Raw genomic sequence first — 18,207 nt, forward strand, 5'->3', positions numbered from 1 at the left:
CAAGTACTTTTCTTGTAGGGTTATAAAAACTTTCAGCAAACTGATACGAACTGTAGGCTTGATGGCTTTCAAATGATTGACATGGTAGACTGCATATCTGCAGGATGTTTGCTGTGTATTGTAAGGGCAAATACCAAGCAGGGTGCATTGCCAGTAGCTCTCTGTCCTTTGATGAAAGATGTACTTTATTAATTCTGACCTTAACCAAAGCTTGACTGTTATTCTACTTGGAGAAAATTAGCTAACTGTAAATCAGAGATATCACCGAAAGGGGTGTTACTTCAAAGTTAGGATGTGATTAGGGGGATGTTCCACTGTATTAATTGAGTTTCAATTTTAATGACCTCCTCTCTTCTATGTAACAATAAGCAGCTGTGCCACACGGTGTTTCAAAGAACATTTACTCAGCCTTTAAATTTACCATTAGAGATCAAAGAGAAGGTCTGGTGTATATGGATGATGAAGGATGCCTCAATTCGAATGGATGGCTGAACAGAAATAGTGCAACTAGAGGGTAATAAATATTATGAACAGTCTTTTTTAATGTAAGTTATGTGGTGCTGAACTATATTAAATTTTATAGCTGCGCTGAGAAATCTTTCACTATTATCTTTAAACTTTGTCAGAGTACTGATAAGCATGTATTACTTCTAGCACTTTTATTTCAAATAAACTTTTCAGTCAAAACTTAGGGGGGTTTAAGTAAAAATAATTGCTGGTGACATTCTTGAAAGCAGCTTAGAAATAAATGGATGCTTGAATTACATATAGGAATTTGTGGAGGACATTTCTGAGTAAAGTCTGGTTAAATGATCAGACTGTTCCTTCCAATCTTAAAATCTGTTTAAATAGATATAAATTAGTAATTCTTGGTTTTCATCTTCTCTAAAATAAAGAGGGTTTCTTGTAACTAGAGTAGTCATTAGGTGTATTAGGTTGCTGTTCAGGGGTATTTAAATGAAGTTATAATCTGACATTCTCATTTGAATCAGGTCATTGATAAAGGAGACGATAATGTGACAGGAGTTACACAGGAGATTAAAGTTAGTGGAATATATTATGTTAGATACCCTGGGTCTGATTGCGTTCTCCCATAAATTGTTGAGAAGGAGGAAATCCTATGGAGTAATGTAGAGTCCAGCCAGATATGATGAGGTAATAAGAGGTTAAGATCTAGCAAGGACCATATTGCACCTTAGAGATTGGATTTTCCTATGCTCTTGTGGTTCTGTCCTTAAAGCCCTTATAAGTCAGGTTCTTATGGTGCCATGTTACCCTACAAAGGCACTGTATTGTCAAAATTAATATGTTTCAATACTTTCCTAGTCTGAGGAGAACAAATTAACCAGTTCTGCTTGATTATTTAATTTGATTAGTTATCAAGAGTAAAATGTTTGTTGTACAATATCATAATAGATTTCTCAAATATTTTTCAAGTGAAAAGAACTGGTATCTATGTCAAAAAAGGAGCCTTTATTTTTGGTCACCTTTTCAGCACATTAAAACCAGTTTTGTTCTAGTTTAGTGTAAAATTGATTCTCATGTGGGTAACTATATTCTCTCTGGCTATTGAATTGCATGTACATGAGATCATTTTGGTTAGTGTATTTACAGTGTATATGGTAAACCCTATGAAGAAATATAAGAGGTTAAGTTCATACTGTTCATGGTTAGTCTACTCTGGATTTGGGTGCATGCTGTGTTTCAAATATGTACTTTGTGATTCATGGAAAAATGGGAAGCTTTCTGCAACACAGCATTGCCAAACCAAGAAAGTGCTTCAGTTGTTGGCTCAAAACATTCCTTTTTAATGCAGGTATCAACATTGGTAGTTGGTAACAGTTGTTGAGGGAGTGTTAATTATTCATTTTCAGACCTGTGGTAAGGCTATGCTAAAGAGAGCTGCGCTAGAGAGAGCTTTGGTATCTCTGGCTTTTTGCTCAGATGAAAGCAAGATCTTTGTTGTGGATGCTGTTTGATTATATTGTAGTATATTTGGTGAGTTAGCAGTTTACCTTGGTGGAGTGAAAAAGGAATAGTTGTAGAGGAATTACCATGGTAGGTTGCATTAGGAGATTCTTCACAAGCACTAGCCACTAGTCCAGTCCTTCTGAACAGTGAAATTGTTTTGATCAACAAAAGAAGAATGAAGTCCTGGCCTCACTGATGTTTTGCCAATGGGAGTTTTGCTATTGGTTTAATATAGTCAGGGTTTCTCCTATTTACTTGACAGTACTGTATGTTGCTGTTTTACTCATAGTCATGTAGTGGTTGGTAACCTTCTGACTTAGGACACATGCAAGTGAACTCTGAAGCGGACTTCTTTTAAAAGTGTCTTGAGAGTTTGAATTCACCTCAGGTGGTTCTTCCTTCAGTGTTTGGACAAAAAGGAAGGTACAGAACAATGTTTAACTCATTGCAGATTTGGTGTTAGTAGAAATGCAAGCACAAATACCCAGTTATGTTAGCAGAGACTCTATAGCAGTCTTCCAATACCTAAAGGGGAGGTACAAGAAATGTGGAGAGAGACTTTCTACAAAGGCATGTAGTGATAGGAAAAGGGACAATGGCTTTAAATTGACAGAGGGGAGACTGAGATGAGCTCTCAGGCAGAAGCTCTTCCCTGTGAGGGTGCTGAGGCGCTGGCACAGGGTGCCCAGAGAAGCTGTGGCTGCCCCATCCCTGGCAGAGGTCAAGGCCAGGCTGAACGTGACTTGAAGCAACCTGCTCTAGTGGAAGGTGTCCCATGGCAGGGGATTAGAACTGGGTGAGCTTTAAGGTCCCTTCAACCCAAACAAGTCTGGGATTGTGTGATTCTGAGAAGAAAAACAAAAATTAGAACACTGTTAAAGCTTCATTTTTTTTGTAACTTTGGTGCCACAGTGACAGTGCTCTCTTGTCTTCATGACAAGTACAGAGGTAAAAGTGTAAAGAAAATATGAAAATTAAATTGATTCATTTCTATTAATTCCTACTGAGCACCAAGTAGGAAACACTCAGCATGTAGTATCAATAACTGTCCCAAACCCTTTGCAAAGGCTGACTTTAGCAATAACTACAAAATGTGAACTCGAAATACTCTTATTTTCCCTAGTAATTTTTTTGTTGTTGTTGTTGTGGTGGTTGAAATTTTCAAATGAGGAGAAGCAAAGGATCTCTTGGGGAAGATAAGCAGTAGAATGAATTTGAATGTACCTGGATTATAATTACAATTTAATTATAATTGTATGTTTCATTTGATGCAGCTCAAACACAAAGAATGTAATGATACAGCTTCCACTATGGGCTGTAACAGAGAGGGCATGTTGTGTAGCTGGTGCTTAACAAATTCAGCCATTTAGCTAGTGCACAAAATATACCACACGTGTTAGAGAGTTGACAGGCTAAAATGAACAGTCTGCTGTAAGTAGCATTTCATGTTAGAGAAAATGCAGATGCTGCTGAGAGATGTATTAAATTTCCATAATCAGTGATAGATAACAAGAATTGTTCGACAATACATATCTTCATGTGTGCACTTAAGCTACGGGCAGATCGATAAAAAAGCATTAAGCCTGGTGCCAGCTGAAGATATTATACCTGCAGGCTGTTTCACTGTGTAACGGAAACTAAATCTGGATTTCAGTAACTCTATTTAGGCAAATCATTATCTAGACAGTGGCTTTTCCAATTTCTCTCTCAGTTTTGTGTCATTTGGAAAGAGAAAGTCTATACTCAGTCAATGGATTTTCTTGTTTAGTATTTATAACACATAATTTTTCCATAGATGAAGAAAGAATGGCTGCTTAATGTAAATGTTGTAGTGCTTAATAATAGTAATTTTATCACTTAAAGATATTCATGGGTCTGAGAAAGAGCAGTTAGTTACACATAGAAGAAAACCTCATGAGCATGTGTTGAAATGGCTGCTCAATTAAAATAAGCTTCCTCAAGTGTTCAAAATCCAATAATATTGTTATGTACTCATAGATTGTTGAGGAGTGTGTTGCATTCTAGATACTGGTTTGACTTTCAAGCATGGCAAGTTTTACCTGACCTGTTTGTGAAATCATGAACAAAATTTAAAGTTTCAGAACACATCAGAGTTACAGACCTTTTAAACATGATCAGTGAACACTGAATCCTCAGCATGAACTCTTTCACTTTCAAGACAGGCTACTATTGCTCTACTTTACTTGAATTATAGACATGACCAAATAAAAGCAAAAGAACAGGGAACACTTCTTTTTATCAGTGAAATGTATCCTTGGCCTTTGGTCATTCTGTGTATGAGGTCATGAAGCTTATTTTATGGAAGGGGAGCCAAAACAGCTTACAGTGTGTTTGTGTCATTTTGAGTAGACAACAGAATGAGAGTGCCACAGACATGCAGTGAGCTGGGCTATACAACAAACTCTTTCTAAGAGCACAAGCTTTTAAAGCAAGGAAATGAGATAGTGTGATGTTTACGTAGTGGGATTTCTTTGTGCGCGTGTGGTTTGTGGGTTTTCTGGTGTGGGGTGTTTTGGGAGTTTGTTTTTTGGTTTTGGTATTTTTTGTGTCATGGTGGTGGGTTTTATATACTAGAAATTGTCTCACATCAAGTTATTTCTTTTAATGAAGGAATTCTGATCTTCCTGAGGTCACGATGAATTTTGGTACCGTCAGTAAAAGTTAATATCAGGTGAGACAAAAAAAAAGTAAAAAAAGATGTAATTGATTTTTATATGCACTGTTTCTGCTATCCAGTGATACAAAGAGGATCGTATTTGCTAAAGTTTGTAGCCATTTTGACTGTTTAGAATAACTTGAAATAATGTGTACATTGTAGGGACCAAGAAATTGCTCATGCTGTTACTCAACTCTTAGTAAAACATACTGTCAAAAGAAGGTAATATAAAAGATCATAGGTTTGATGGCAGCAAACTATGGTTAGATGATCTTTGGTTTGCCACTCAGATATAGGTATTTGGACTTCAGTTTCTTTCAAGTGATGTACAAGTAGAGAAGTATGTCAGTGCTGTGGCTTGAGGGTTGAGAGAAAGAGGTAGAACTTAAAAAGAACTGGTAAAGGAGGAATGACACTGAAGTGTAGGAGAAGCAGCAGCTATTTTAATTAGTAGCTTCCTAGGGAAAAGTCCACCAAATAATATGAATTATCTACTTTTGCTTCAGTTGAGAATGGTTTTATACAGGAAAATCAAATTTAAAATAATGTTTAAGTTGACCTTCCAAACCAAGTGGTGCTTATAGCCTAAAAGTGATCCTGGTATCTTCTTGTTGTCTAGTTCTGTAAAGTTGTATTGGGTTTGCGTGGTGAGATTTTGGAGCATTCTGTTCCTGGAGGAGTGCACCCTGTGGGAAGGTGCAACCTGTAAAATTCTGCCAGTTTAATTCATTCCTCTCTCCAGTTTCAGGTTGTCTGATACTTCTCTTTGTATTTTGAATATGTATTTTTAATCTCTGGATTGCTTTATACAGTTTCCTTGCAGATGAAGTAGACGTTTCTAAATGATGTTTTATTTAAAACTGTGTTGCAACATTTGTGTTTAATTTGACATAGACTTTCTTCAGCATGTCCTAAAGTTGTACAAAACCAAGACAAATATGATTTGGAGGGGAAGAGAAGCAGAGGCAACCCTTGTCGTACAACTTTCAGTTTGTACTTTAGCAAATTTCAGGATATCCAGTCGCAGTTACAAACCCAGTTATTTTAAAACGAGTAACCCCTTGTCCCAGTGAGGTTACAAGATGATCTTTCAAAATTAGTTGATAGAATTAAATAAGCATAAGGCATAAAAGTAGCTGACTCAGAGCATCTCCGTATTCTACTTGCTCTGTCACTTTATTTATCATTTTGGACAGTAGCAGCAATGTCAGCTTTTAAATAAGATGAAACAGAACAGTTAATCCTGTGCCTTCCTGTATAAAAAGCCACTTTGTTTCAGACATAGCATTTTATTGTAAAAACAGACCTTGCTTTTTACCAAAAAAGCAGGTTGGATTTGAACACAGCTCTCCCTAAATATCCGCTGCTTTCTAGTGGATGTAATTCATTTGATGACATTAGCCAAATAGAGTCTCTTTCTCCTCTCTGAAAAGTTCATTGCCGAGGTTCTCCCAAGTTGTTAAAGGTTTTTGGGAGTGTGGATTCGCAGATCTTCAGACACATTGATCTTGGTAGAAAGGTACTTGGTAAAGTTGGTTCAAGGTTTATCTCCTGAAGCACATTGACCTCCTGGCTACTGCTGAAAATCCTCGCAGATTAAGGAAAATCCTTGCAAATTAAGTCCTTCATTCTTAAGAAGAAAGGTCAAAAGGGATTGCAGTAATGGAAGATCCCTTTATCTTTCAGTTGTGTCATTTTCATAAATTTGAATGCTATTGCTGTTAGTAAAATTGGGTGATTTACACAAATATAGGTGTGGTATGAGTGAAATAATGAAAGAGGAAAATTTACTAAATAGGAAGTTCTTCTAAACAAAGGCAAAACTTTGTCTGCAGGGTAAGATGCCATTTTAAAGTAGTGTACAATTCTGTGTTCATTTCCTTCAGATAAAGTAGGTCACTGCAGGACACTGTGATATTAAATGAAGCCAGAGTGGCTTTTTTCTGAGTCCTCCTCAAATCAATCCCAGAAATTCTAATGCTATAAAAGGTTGATCTAACACAATATAACACTTGGATTTATTTGATCAGTGAAATATAAAGTAAATGAATTAGTAATAGTGGGATCAAAGTAAATAAGGTATGTTTCTTATTGCAATATTGGAGCAAAGATAGGTCATCATTTGAGCTTAGCTCCTATTACAGTTAATACAAATCGTAGTTGGTCATTAGGTAAAAGTGACTTTTTTAGACTAGTAAACACAATATTAGTTTTTGCATGTTTTGATAAATCTAATATTTGGGTACAATTGAGAAATAGAAAATTACAATACATGAAAACAATGTGTTATCTTTGATATAATTAACAGACAAGTAAGTATTCTCAGCAAAGGTTGCATTTCAAGTGTGGAAGGAAACTTCTGCATTACAAGAAGAATTTGCTTTCTCTCCTATGAATGCTTTGGTTTTCTAGGTTCAAGGATCTATGTGTTGTTTATCTTGGAAAGGCACCAGATAGATGTTTATTGGTTTTATTTCAAAGAATGCTTGTATCCATGTTTATTTCATCACTTGAGTTGCTTTTGTTACAAGTAGCATCTGGAGATACAGAAGAACAGAGGCTAGTTCAGAATCTTCTTGAAAATACAATGTCTGATTTCTTGTATTAAATTTCAGCACTTGGAATTTTGTATTTTATAGTCTACTGTCTCTCCAAATATAAATTTAGTAAGTCTGCTTGCCAAATACTTTTGGCACCAGAACTGTCAGAACTTGAGTTTTTAGGTGTTAGCAATATCACTGCTGGTGTTTTAAAATGAAATATTCTCAATGATATTTTAGTCCCAGAACCTTTACTTTTTCTACTTGCAATTGTGAACTATTGGTTTACTTCCTACAGCTGGTTAAAGTAGCCTGGTAGCCTACTTTTTGTGTAATTTATATTCAGCATGAATGCTGGGAAAATATTGTTAGATAAATAGAGAATAGTAATCCATTAATGTACTAATGATTAGATGACTGCTCAAAAGTGGAGAACACATAAGTACAGAACAGATGTATGGATAATGTTAGAACACTAACAGATAAATCTTTGATGGGGTAGAAGGGAGAGGGAAAGGAAAAAAGAAATTCCTTGTTCAGAAACTGTGTTAGAATAAGGGAATTTAGTCCCATTTATGAACACAATTGTTTACCTCCCCACTTTCTGTTCTGGAGTTGTTCAAAGCCCTTGCTCTCTTGAGAGTCAGAAACCTAATTTCCAGTAAAAATTAATTTATGATCAGTTTCTTATGATCTAAGAGTATCTTTTATTTTGCCAGAGACTGAGGATTTCTGGCCTAATCGCATTATTGGTAAAGATCAGTCTGTTCCATTTTTAGTTCTCTTAGCTAGAGCGATAGTTTGCTCATGTGTTGGTAAAGGGAATTATTCCTAGATGATCTCGGTAACCTTCAGCTGAATTTTTCCAGGTTTATTTAATCTGTCATGAGCACATTAACAGGAATTGAACCCAGTGTTGCAGATGTCTTAGCAGTGCCTTGTGCAGTACTATTACTGCTTGCTTGATACTTATTTGGAACATTATCAGGTGGATTTTGGAATTGTGTTAATCTTTTTCCTGGTCATCACACTGGAGCCTTTTGCTTTTATCATCCTTTGATTATTTCAGTGGGTTTTCTGTATTGTTCATTCCTGCAACACCACCCTTTCTGATAAGATTAATTCCTTTCATAATATTAAAGCAACTTCAGTTGCTCTTGAAATCTGATCTTGCTATTCTGTAAGTAAAATTTGACATTTTGTGTATTAAACTACTTTAAAATCCTTTCCAAATTGCCCAGTTCTATATAGTCCTCTTTCAGTAGTCCATCATAAAAACATATATAGTATTACTCTACCAATTTAATTTCACCTTTCTGAGCAACATATATCCTTCAATACCTACATTTAAATCCCAGTTACTAGTCCACTCTGTTATCCACAGTGTATTCGATATTGCATCTGATGTCAGTAGTTTTTATTTCTGTTTTCTCTTGCCCAAAATCATGCATTTGTGTACCTTGCAAATAGTTTTTCTTTGATATCACTCAGTTTCTGATCCGGATTAGGAATAAGCTTCTTATTAACTGTTTCTGCCTGACTACTATTTCATCAAGGCTGTCCCAAACATACAAAAGACCTTGTGTAACAAGGTCTCATGCAGCAAATTGCATTATTAGCTTTTATTTCATGTTCACAGCTGGAACAAAAATGTTCGCTGTCTTGCATTACTGAACTTCCTCTGGTTGTTGAAAACAGTGTTCTGCTTAAGTCGGTATGCTTCAGTCTCTTTGAAGGGAAATAGTTATCTGTTCCTCAACCAGTTAAAGAAAACTCACCTTGAAAGTCTTGCAGTATGGTTGTACAACAAACACTTTCATAACTCATTGGTTACAAAACTGAAAACCTTGCCCTAAGCACTTACTATGTGTTCAACTTCAGGCTGCAGGGAATGAGGACTTGCTCTTTCCTTACTAGTAACTCCAGAATTTGTGTGTGTATACATATATACACAAACATATAGTGTCTATATATGTGTCTGCTTGCTTGCATTTTCCCCTTCAAGAATGCTTCCTATATATGCTCCAAGAAATATAAGTGTTTTAGATGGTGTCTTAAACCACAACAGAGTTGAGTAAGTGCAAAACAATTCTTTAAACTTCTCAGAATGATGAATACCAGGAGGGTTTGGTATCAAGGTTGCAACCATTAGTTTCATGTCTCCTTTCAGTGTATACTGAAGAAAGGTCAGAGACTACATAAAGACAATATTATGAATATTGTTTTTGACAAACATCCTCTGGAGATCCCAGCTGCTCTGAACATTGACTTTCAGGTGTTCTCTGGGGGGTGTGTTGGCAGATAGAAACCAGAACTGGCAGCAGAAATTGTGTTTATCAAAGGGAGCATTGCCTCTTCAAGTTTTTGATGTAAACTGGTAAATGACTCTTGAGTGTCTTTTAAGTCTCATTAGTACAATGTGTTATTGAAACAATACAAGAAATACAGTCCCTACAGAACTGGGAAAATGTCTTACAGAAAACAAAATATTTGGCATAAAATTCTGTGTTTTATATATACATCTTAATACACATGTATGTGTATTTGTGTGCACAAACTGAATTTCTATGTGAAAGCCAAAACTAGTTATGACAAAACCCTTGCATATTCTTCTTGCTCTCCAAAAGGCTAGCATGGAACTGAACTTGTTACTTGAATCAAGAATGTTGTTCTGAAAAGATGTTGATGACACTATATCCTATAACTTCTGTGACTTCTGTATTTAAGCATTTTGAAAGAAAACCTTTTCTGGTCATTCTAAATGAACTTGTACACTGAATATGGGGAAGAAAATGTGAGACCCAGTTGACAATCACTGGGTGTTGGTGTGTGGCAGCATATTATGGAAAATGCAATAATTTTTATGGTTATAGTGTTTGTCAAGAGCTGATATTCCCCTTGAAAAACTCTTGTTACAAGCTGATTTTGTTATACTGTTACAGAAAGGCAGATGGAAGTCCTCCAAGCACTACAAAACTCAGTAACAATTAACTCTCCCAACACATACCAGAGCACAGAGCATGCTTTTCAGCCAGTCTGTCCTCATCAGGTGAATAGGTTGTTGAGCGGAACAGTACACTTACGTGGTTGAAGCACATCTGTCATTCATCCGTTGTTCATAGGGAGTAACAGTTGACCTTTGGTAGATACTAAATGGCACCATATAATTTAATGTTACTGTGTTCTTAGTCCTGCATTAGTAAGGGTACTACTGAATGTTGATTTTGTGTTCTTAGCTGAGTGTCCAATAACATTTCTTTAATGAAAACAGCTGTTAGGTCTGTTCTTAGCAGTGTGTTTCCCAATGCCATTTGTATGACTTGCATACCACATGCACTGAACCTCATCCTGCAAGAGTGGCCAAGGCGATATGACAGCTTAAACAGCATAGTTGCTTCTATAAAGAGGTTACATTGCCAAAGTCCCCTGAACTTCTTAAGTCAGGACTTGATGAATTCAGGCATGTTCAAAATATTTGAACAAGCTACAGGCTCAAACAGAAGCCACACAATTGTTGCAAATTATCTCTGCATAGCTCTCAGTGCAAATAGTGGCAACTTACAATAGAGTAAATGATACAATTTATGAACTGGAAGATTTGCTGAGAAACATTAAAACAAATCAAGAGTCTGGTATGCCTCTGTGTACTCCTATTGAAAATATGTTTTGGTGATCTACAGTGACCTTGGACTGCATATTCAGTTGGTATGAATTTTCATAAATTTATTATCCTAATGGAATGTAACACAGAAATATTTTCCATCATTTTATTGAATTTGGTTATGTCAGATCAGGCATGAAACAATGGAATTTTGGGACTGCACAATTGTAGCCACACTATTAGACTTCAGTGCTGTGTTCTGAGATCTATGACTGATTAATTAGTGACTACATTTTGCTAGTGAACATCTGAACTGAACCTGGAGTGTTTTCTACTGTCATTATCAGACACCCATGTAGGAAAAAAAAATCCCTTCTTTGCTTTTCTCTAGTTCTTCTTTCTCCTTATACTCTACAGTGGAAATACACTTGTGTTCTTGGAGTGTATCTGTTCAAATGACACTCTAACCCAGACCCAGTACGTGAATAAATGTTCCTCACCATACACTCAAATATGTGTTGTTCTGTAGATTTTTGTCTTCCTTCTAGAAAGAAGCAATAGCACTATCTATCTACAAAGCCTGCATGCAGCATTTACTTCAACAGGCAATGTACTTTCTCATGGGCAGGTACTAAACAAGATTTACAGGTGTTCAATACATGTAGCTGGCAGAATCAGTAGAAGTAATTGATTAACTCTGTTTTAGAGAGTATATTCTCTAATGCTTTCAACTGCATTTTTTGTATACACTTCTCAAAAAATGGTGGACACCAAAGAAAACCCAACAGAACATGGGTTTGCATATAGCTTTGGAATATCTGAAATAATTTTTTTGCTGTTTAGATTATGTCCATTATATAAGGGTATACAGTGATGACAAAGATATACATTGTGTAATGGTATACATTGGTCTCCATTGTATGGTGGTATACATAGATGACAAAACCTGCTGTTTAGAGGACTTCCTGCTCACATTTATGCTACTTTCTTGCTGCCAAAGGCTGCTCAGGAAGCTGCTTTTCTTCCTTCTTTCTGTAGATTCTTGTAAATGTTACTTTCAGAGGAAAATGGAAACTTTTCATAGTTCAGATTGTGATTGAGTGGAAGAGAAAGGGGAAACCCAAAAAAAGTCTTTCCCTCAAAGCGCCTTTTCATTTTTCAGATGTATACTACTTTTGTTTTCCTGTTTTTCAGCTTTTGGAGTCACGTTAAAATGTGTAAAAACATGGTGATAGGAACCTGTAGGAAAACTGTCAGTACTTAATTTTTGTTCAATATGTATTATATGTTTATGTTTCCTTTGGGTGTGGGTGTCTTTTTCCAACTTAAGAACCAAATGTGTTACAAAAACAGATGTAGTGAAAATAAACAAGAGAAGTCTCATTTCCTTTGGTGAACAGAGTTCACAATTAGCTTGAGTGTAGTTTCATGCATGTTGTACCCTATCGAACAGATTTGCTGACCAAAGCTTGCTTTCTTGGATTTATCACAACTGATAAAAGATCTGTGATGTCAGACAAGAATTTAACTGCACAGAAGAGGGGAAAAGAGTGGGTCAAATGTAATAACATATTCTAGATGTTATTCCTGCCAACAATTAATGGGGAAATTCATTTTATGAAGCACTGTTTACAGACTGACATCTGGAGAACTTCTCAACTTGGATCATTTCCAGTGTGTAGATTTATGTACTACTATTCCTGCCTCTCTTTTCCCTTAAATATTTCACTTTTCTGATTTGTACCACTCACTTATGAATGAACGTGAATTACTCTGCTGCTGTGATTTCTTTTAGGATTCCAGGTGCATAAAAATCTTAAATGCTTGCTAAAATGGACATTGAAAGTATCAGAAAGTATAAGTGGATACTTTCTGAAATTTCTAGAGATATGCAAAAATTCAGGGAGGTGTTTATTTTATTTTATTTTTCAACTTAAAGTTCTCTTATTCTATGACAGAGATTCAGAGTAGATACCCTCAGTAGGATCCCTGTAGTTTAGAGTCCTAGCAGGATAAGTTCTTTTTCTTCTCTTTCCAGATAGCTGTCCTTCACAGTTGGAAATGTTTTTGAATTGCATAAGCCTGGTTTACTGTGAATTAGATATTATATTCAGTGGTGTATATTTGTGCCTTATCCAGTTTCTTTTTTAGTCCAGTGAAAGTTTACAATGCTTTGAACATTTCAGTTCTTTCAGTGTGACAATTGATTTAGTGTGGTCTCCACTCTTTTCTTCCTGTCCTGAATCATAGCATGCTGTTGGGGTATTCATTTAAGATAAAGATGGATACCTGTGCCTATTGGAGCAAGAAACTGTCACAGAATCACAGACAGGTTTGGATTGGAAGGGACCTTAAAGCTCATCCAGTTCTAACCCCCTGCCATGGGCAGGGACACCTTCCACTGGAGCAGGTTGCTCCAAGCTCCGTCCAACCTGGCCTTGAACACTGCCAGGGATGGGGCAGCCACAGCTTCTCTGGGCAACCTGTGCCAGCGCCTCAGCACCCTCACAGGGAAGAATTTCTTCCTAATGTCTAACCTCAGTCTCCTCTCTGTCAGGTTAAAGCCATTCCCCTTGTCCTGTCCCTACTGGCCCTTGTCCAGAGCTTCTCTCCAGTTTTCTTGTAGGTCCCCTTTAGGCACTGAAGCTGCTCTAAAGTCTCCCCAGAGCCTTCTCTTCTCCAGACTGAAGAAAGCCAACTCTCAGCCTATGATACAAATATTACAAGAGTAAGACAGAAATGCAGGGGAACAAAGACCTTGATCATGTAAGCTTCATTGTCCCAGAAGAGTAAAAATGTTACTACTCTATTCCTTTCTTGTCTGGTGATTAATTTAAATAATTATTGGCACAAGAGTTCTGGTGAAATCCTGCCCCACTGAGAACAGTGCTCTCAGCCCATGGAATGCCCTTATAAAACAATAGTATTTAAACAGTTTATAGAGAGCAAGTATTAGCGTCTTTGCAGAATAAATAATTACTACTCTTAACACTGATGCTGATACTACTGCTGTGTGTGTTCTGTCTTTGTTTTCACGTGGTGTAAGATAATCTCTCACTGGTAACATTTCAGTCCTCACTACTCTCTTTCAAGAAAGTAAAGTTATGGAAGAAGTGAATTTTACTTTTTATTTTACTAACTTCTGATAGTGTCAGATGACAAGTAAATCTGAACAAATCTCTCGCATCAAAATCAAGAGCAGGAAGTCTTGCTTCCTTTCCTCGTGTTGTACCTAACGGCAAATAGACCTTTTCCGATTCTTACTCAGTTACTCTCAGCGTTAGTGACTAATGACATATTTTGGCATCAAACCCCATCAATTCTCAAGGCTATATGTTACTAAATTCCAGGTTTTTAGAAGGAACGTTGCAAAAGTTCTTTGATTTCCATGTGGAAGTTCAGTAGGCAGTAATCGGTGAGTTTTCACTCATGCTGTTAGAAAATGTTCTAAAACCTTTTAAAATATCTGCTGTTATTTTTAGTAGTTATTTTGTTCAGGAAACCTTAATTTTGTATCCTGTATTTACAGATTACTGTTCAATAGAGTAGATTTTATTTGAAGAATACGAATGAAAAATATCTAATGTGACCTTTAAAGCGGTGGTTTCCATTTCATCAGATCTCATAGTTTACATTTTAGTCACAATTGGCAAATGGGAACAGACGTATTAGCTTACTGATATTTATTTTCATTTAGGGTGTAGGTACATTTATCTTTAATGCCATGTCAGACATTGCCCCAGTGTTACAGTATTTTAACATGAAAACTTTTTCTGATTTCCCATTTCCTCCTTCAGTCTCATAGCAAGTATCCTAAATATTTGAAGCTGTCATGGGTCATAAGTGCACATTGCTGACACGTTCACTCCTAACCTTCCTTTCTAACTGAAAAAAAATTGCTTGCTCTAAATCAGACATAAAACCCATGATGCATTTTACCCTTTATGTCAGGGTGTATCTGGAATATAGTAGCTTGTGTCTTTCCTCTCTGCTAGGAATAAAAGAAGCTGTATCAGTTCTCCATCTGGTAGGAACATAGAATGATAGAATACCAGGTTGGAACGGACTTCAGGGATCATCTGGTCCAACTTTTTGAGGCAAGCATGAGCTAAATTATATGCCCCAGCATTGTCTATTTCCAGGAATGAATGTTTTCACAGGATTCACTGGAGCTGCCATGCTTTACCCTAGCTAGACAGCATTGTACATTGCTTCAGGACATGGCCGTGGCAGGGAGTTGGAACTAGATGACCTTAAGGTCCTTTCCAGCCCTAACTATTCTATGATTCTATGATTTGCCAGTGCTTCTGGAACTGTTGAGGAAACTACAGCTCTCCTGCATTGGAATGCAACCTTATTTTCAACTTTTCACTTGTTTAGCTTGAAAGGAGAGAGTAGCCTGTATTGCTACAGACTGTATATACTGGTTATGGGGCCTGAGGTAGAAAAACTCTGACATAAAGGTGAAGAGTCTTGGTGCTCCACTGGGAGTTGATGTGCTGTTTATAAACATGTGCTTTCAGAACATAATACATGGATATGTTTGTTTGCTAGTGATGATCCTGGGAGGGCTATACAAAAGAGATGCAGCTCAGTTGTGTGCTATATTGTTGGCAATGCACTTACTGTAAGGTCACATTTTTGTTGTGGGATAGTAACACATCCTCAAAATCCTGATTGTGTAGCCAGCCATTTGAAAATACATTTACCTCAACCTATTCTACTGCGAGCTGCTTGTAGCTGTCTTCAGGTGATACTACTACTAGATTATTTCTTTCTTCATATTTTAAACATAGGCATTTAAACATGTTTGAAAGCTGTAAGGCATTCTGTTCTCTAATGATCTGATCAGAAAGGAACTTTGCAAATACAAAGAATCTGTTATGCCATATATTTTTAAGTGTTACTGGACTGTGAAAGTGTCCATGTATTTCCATATCTCTAACACTGAATAATAAAAATACTGTATTTAATAGCCATAGCCCATCCAGAAAATGTTCTCATGTCACTCCCTGTGGCAAGCTAACAATCTTCATGAGGTTTGTTTACTTTGTACAGTTATTTCATTCACACTTACTTAATTTTATTACAAAACTAGCTCCCAGTAAACTGTTCTTTAACACGAATCGTATTATTTCCATCTTTTATGTGGAACGAGTTTTACATGTTCTGTGGTCTTAATACATTCATACTTTTTTCAAACCAGGATAAGAAGTAGTCATTAAGGCATAATCAACCTGCTAAACAATGGTAATAGTTCTCTTCAACAAATGCTTCTGTGAATTGGGAATGAAAACTGTTTCAGTTTTATGTGTTCCTGTCAGCTAATTTATCACCTCTTTCCCTTAATTACGCACCGGTGGAGTTGTTTTGTTACATAAACACCACATTAAGGTTCTTCCATTTTCAACTAGGTGCTTGTGCTACGATCCCAGAGTCTGATTTAGAGGAAAGAACAGTTGCACTGTGCTCCACAGCAATGTTTCCCCATCATGGACAGATCACAAAGCAGAAATCCAAGCCTGGTAAGAAAAGGAAAATTACTTTGCTTTATTTAGAGATGTACAGCTCATCTTTTCAGAGTGTTTGTGGACATAGGAAAGAAATGACGTATGTCAGGATTTAACATAATTTACAATTTTTCTTGTGATAAAAGTGCGATGTGTAGGATTCTGAGTGTATTCAGCTTCTGTCAAAAACAGTTAAACTCTAGAGATCAGTTTTGGACTTAAATAACTTCACAGTTGAAAGGTTTTGTGCTACATAACACTTGAATGGGATTCTCACAGGTTTTATTTCCAACCTCTTCCACAGAAGAGGCAAAATGAAGCTGAGGATGTTTTTGTGCAATAAAGGCTGCTTTTCGCTGCAGGATGGTTGTTAGACTTTGTGCCAGGTGATTAAGTCACAACTCACTACTTGTCTTTTGTGGGGAGACTTACTAGAACTTCAGAAAAATATTATTGGATATAATCAAATGAAATTATACTGGCTATAAAATATGCTGCATATAGTGGTGACACGTATTCTGGAAAGACTTCATGCTGCCGGGAACTGTGATAGAGTGTTAACATCTTTTAAAAGCAGCATTGTGAAGTAGTGCATTGCAGTTTAATAAAGTGCCTGGTAAGTTCTTAAGCTTTGACTGCAGCTATTTCCCATTTTGTTTACTTTTACCTTCCCTTCTTTTTTCCCTCCTCATTGTGTGATTTTGTCCTGTACTACCTATTTTTAAATGTATTTGAATGTGATTTGTAAATCAGATGTGTTCATTGTAGATTGCTATTGAAGTTAAGAGCAGTTTAGAGGTTGCAACCAATGGTAATCAGAAACTCCTTATACATCTGCAAAAAGCAGTTAATTGTGTTTAAAGTAGATTCATCTGCTTGTTTGCCCAGCTAACTGTTGCACAGACAGGCAGGAATTTGAAATATATAGATAATTGCAATAGTAAAATTAATGATAGTAAGTTTTTAATAGTGGGCAAGGAAGAAGGCTATCTAGTGCAGCAGTATAGTAATGCCACAGTGTAACTTGAAACTCCAAAATTAGTATCTGCTTGCACAAACGATCTGAAAAATCCCCTGAAGGCCTAGAGCTCTGTTCTAGAGTGCTAATTACTTCCAGTCCTTATGGGCTTCAGGTCAGGAGAAAGAGGGAAGCTGTCAAAGTTGACCTAGGTGGAGTTCAATCCTTGTCATCTGGCTATATGAAGTACCCTCCTGGTAATGGAAAAGGATATAATTTCTTTGATGTAGGATACAATCCTGATAAAATTCCAACTTTGGGCAACTAGACCAATAAATCCAGAACATATGGCAGGCAACCTCTCTTCTTTGTATGATGCTTCAACCTTCAGATCAAGCACACCTTTGTTCTTCAGTAGATCATGTTCTGTTATGTTGAAATAACCTCATTGCTGAAAAGACAAGCACAAGAGGAAAAGTGTAGAAGTGTATTCATGTGATCCAGAAGCAGCAGCATGGGCACCTGCATATTCTACTGTAGGTCTTAGCCTGTAATAAAAATAGAGACTTACATCACATAGCTGTCTTGTTGTTACTTTGTGACTGTAAAAGGCAGAATGAAAACTTTGAAAGCTTTTAAAAAAACACCAAAATCATTAAGTTTACAGCCACGTGTTACACCAATGAATTTAATTCATTCATGGTAAGAATTGACTGCCATCTGCCAGTTAGTGCTGCAATGTGGAGAGTAACTAGAATATCTGCCACTGAGCTGTCTGGAAATTCTAATTACTAAGAGCAGTGTGTAAGAGCCAAGGGAGCTACTTAAACCGTAAGGTAACACTAGGCATGAAATCACAGCGTTGCAATGTTTTTCTGTACATGATATTTTTGGCCTGAAGTCTAGTTCAGGCACCAGAAACTGCAGCAAGACCATGGTGATTACAGTGA

At 36.7% G+C, this 18,207-nt stretch overlaps 1 protein-coding gene across 1 annotated transcript in view; it reads left to right on the forward strand.

The window, feature by feature from the left end:
- BBS9 (Bardet-Biedl syndrome 9) overlaps positions 1–18,207 on the forward strand; it is a 252,846-nt gene that overhangs the window by 133,952 nt on the left and 100,687 nt on the right. The window contains exon 23 of the mRNA XM_031042432.2: positions 16,204–16,314. Coding sequence (XP_030898292.2) covers positions 16,204–16,314 — 111 coding nt within the window. The remainder of the gene's footprint in view (positions 1–16,203; positions 16,315–18,207) is intronic.

Source organism: Melopsittacus undulatus, chromosome 1, assembly GCF_012275295.1.
Source record: "Melopsittacus undulatus isolate bMelUnd1 chromosome 1, bMelUnd1.mat.Z, whole genome shotgun sequence".
Classification (NCBI taxonomy): domain Eukaryota; kingdom Metazoa; phylum Chordata; class Aves; order Psittaciformes; family Psittaculidae; genus Melopsittacus; species Melopsittacus undulatus.